The sequence below is a fragment of the Patiria miniata genome, unplaced genomic scaffold (assembly GCF_015706575.1).
Source record: "Patiria miniata isolate m_02_andy unplaced genomic scaffold, ASM1570657v1 HiC_scaffold_5, whole genome shotgun sequence".
NCBI classification, from domain to species: domain Eukaryota; kingdom Metazoa; phylum Echinodermata; class Asteroidea; order Valvatida; family Asterinidae; genus Patiria; species Patiria miniata.
The window spans coordinates 14502868-14506052 of NW_024037072.1; the positions used below are offsets into that span (position 1 = coordinate 14502868).

The following is a 3185-nucleotide window of genomic DNA, read 5'->3' on the forward strand; positions in this document are numbered from 1 at the left end:
AATTACTTTCCATGTTTAAAAAATTAAGCAGGCATGTTTCGTAATTTACAATCATAACTTATTAATGAAGTAAGCGCCACGCAAAGTGTGTTCTTTAATGGACCTCAAAGTCAAGAATAACAAACCCTTTTCAAACAGGTTGTCTTGGCAACCCGCGCCACATGATTATTTCATTAAAAACATGATGGGACTTGCGGTTTTGCCAAAGTCAAATGAGCATGACGGCTGACTGATAAGGTTTACGCACAAAACCACGAGCCAATGAGGTTTCGTATACTAAGCTGGCCGAACCACTTTTTGCGAGAGTGTGCCGGTAATGTTGGCAGCGTCGTTTTAACTCATTCGTAAAGAAGTTCATAGTCCATTTGATCCCTAATAATCCATAGAATCCTTTACATTATAACCACGTACAAAGATATTTACTTCAGAAAGTGCTTTCTGCAATTATCCCAAGGTTTATCCATCCTTAAACCACTACGATGATCTTATTTCAGTGTACTTAATGAACTACATGTACTGTGACTTGAAAGGTAGTTGATGGAGCTTGATGGCCATCTGATGACCATCTCCTGACCAATTTAAAGTCCAATACCAAAACAAAAGGCCAATGAATTTTGACCAGGAAGGTTCTCAGTTGGCCATTAAATTTTATACCTCATCCGATTTTCGAACCTTTCCAACTACTTTATGTGAAAATGTTAGATTTCATTTGAAGTTCCAAAACCATTTGGTTGCAAACGTTTATCTATTTTCGGTGCTACAAAAAGTGGCTTGAAATGCAATCAAATAAGTCTGGCAATTTCTAAATTTACTAGTACTCAGTCTTGTAGGTTACTTCTATTAAGTACTGTAAAGTATTTCAACATTGATTAAACCAACATTTTCCCGGTTTTAGGCCCACTTCGTTTCAAAATAACCACAGTTCTCGTCTCGCTTGAGGTACTTGCCTTGGTCTACCTGGGAGATGGTGACATTGTTGAGTTGACACGTGTTCCCTGACAGGTTGAAGGAATGACAGTTGAGGTCCTTGAAGCAGGCGATACAACACTGCATGGGGCTCTTGACCTGGGTGACAGAGAAGGTGTGGTCCAGTAGGCAGTAGCTACCGGTGTGGCCTGCATGATTGAGGCTGATAGCAGAGCACTGGAGGGTCTTAGCTGTGAGCCTTGTAGCAGGACGCTCACAGATGGTGCGCCTCGAGATACCACAGTTGACCAAAGACCATCTACTTCCCTCAACCTTATCCATCATCAGACATCGCCTGTTAGGTCTATCAGATGCAACGAATGTGTAGAACCGCTCAGAACCAGTGAGACTTTCAATGCACGTCAGTGTGTTATTTGGCAGGGCAGCCGTACAACCCAGCCACAAACCTATGCCTGCATTCGGCCAGGTTTCTTTGAACAACCCAAACACGAAGTCGTTCTCGGTCTTTGAGTTGGGAACGGCCGAGTTGCTGTCCATCCGTTTGCATCCTGCCTGGGCGTCAGTCATGATCTTCTTGTCTGGTATGGCCATCCAGCAGGACTGAGCATTGAGTATCCAGCCTGATGGACAACTGGGTCTGAAAAAGGCGCTCACTGAGGCAACACCACCTAGGCATTGTATGATGGCAAACACTGTCTGTAATTTTGAAGCCATGTCTGTTTCACAGTATGCTCAGCAGTGTTCAAGAATTTTCCTTTCTTGACCAAAGGCTTGAAAATAATGGGACCGAAATTGCCTTTCTAAGCCTCCACGCAATATTTTGACTAGACACTGTAAGTAGCTCAACTGAACAGTTGTCAGCATCAGGCACCAGAAATATGATTTATTGAAATGAGGGTGCCGATCAGATATCGCCTGAAAATTATTATAGGGATAGCGATAGTTATTATTATTATTTTTATTATTATTAATCATTTCTGGTAATGAAACCAAGGATTCCTCAAAAGCGCCCAAGGCACTGTAGCTCACAAGCCTGAAGAAACCTGTAGAGAGAAGACAATGAGAAGAAATTACAGTTTTAGAGGTGGGAGGAAAAGCCCAGAAGAATATTCTGGGGAAAACCCACGGAATCAGGCAGGGACTGAAAACCCAATCCACATATTGGCCCAGGCGGGATTCGAACCTGGGTCACAGCGGTGGAAGGCGAGGAAAGTACCGCTACGCCAACCTGACTCCCCATTGTAGTTTAATTAATTACACAATACAAGTCAGGGTCCATCATTATGCATGTTTGAATGCACCACTTCTTGGTATCTATATATAGTCACAGAAAATTAGCAGCAGCGGGGCTAGCAAAATGTGTATTTGTCACAGTGCTGTGATGTGTGAAAATTTCTTGTTACGCTCGTTTTGCGTGCAATGCGTGCAATGAGAATTAGATCACCTGGGTGCGCCTGAATAACCAACTGACCTGTTGTCAATACGTTGGCTTGGTTTTCTTTTGTGTATACATCGCAAATTTAAAGTCAGCTTCAAAATCAGTTGGCCTCTGCTCAGCCCTAAAATGTCAACTCTGTAAAACAAATATATTAGCTAGTCTATAGTGAACATATTAAAGAACTGTCAGTCTTGAAATCGATAATGTATATTGACCTTAAATTTTTGTAGAGATCGGTAGACATGGACAATGATAGACAAGCTTATTGAACCTACCTGCCTAGGAAATTAATATGAAACTTGGAGAATTCTGGGCTTTAGGGTTAAAAGGAATATACAACATTTGCAAACATCGAAAACAAACTACCAAGTTTTTACAAAATACCTTACTAGGATGTTGGTAAATGACAGTCTAAAGCATCCTGTAAAATTATGGCACCTGGTGTGAAGTCATTTTCAAGAAAATGGCATTTTTGTATACATTTCCAACGGTGGTCGGCCGACCACCGTTGGAAAAACCCAACTCTTTTTCAACTACTGTTCCAAATTTACATTTTTTCTTCAGTCAAAATGTTGTTTGCTATTGGATACATGTTCATGAACGGGTGCAGGCCAGCTAGACTGGTTCCCTTACCTTACAATTTTCTGGCATCTATAAATTGATCCATTTTATATTTACTGGAGTCAGGGAATCAGACTACTTGAGCATTTTTGTTTTTCTTGGTTTTTCCAGCATTTTCGAAGACAAAACTTCAAACATGTCAGTGTAACAAATATTTGATCTATTATACTCACCCTTCAAATAGTTCATTTCTGAAAAT

At 40.9% G+C, this 3185-nt stretch overlaps 1 protein-coding gene across 1 annotated transcript; it reads right to left on the bottom strand.

Annotated features, from left to right (window-relative positions):
- Positions 1 to 290: 290 nt before the first annotated feature.
- LOC119740533 lies at positions 291 to 2121 on the bottom strand. The gene has a single exon (XM_038215876.1). It carries the CDS (start codon positions 1639 to 1641, stop codon positions 892 to 894), a length of 750 nt encoding a protein of 249 aa, XP_038071804.1. The 5' UTR covers positions 1642 to 2121; the 3' UTR covers positions 291 to 891.
- Positions 2122 to 3185: the final 1064 nt, after the last annotated feature.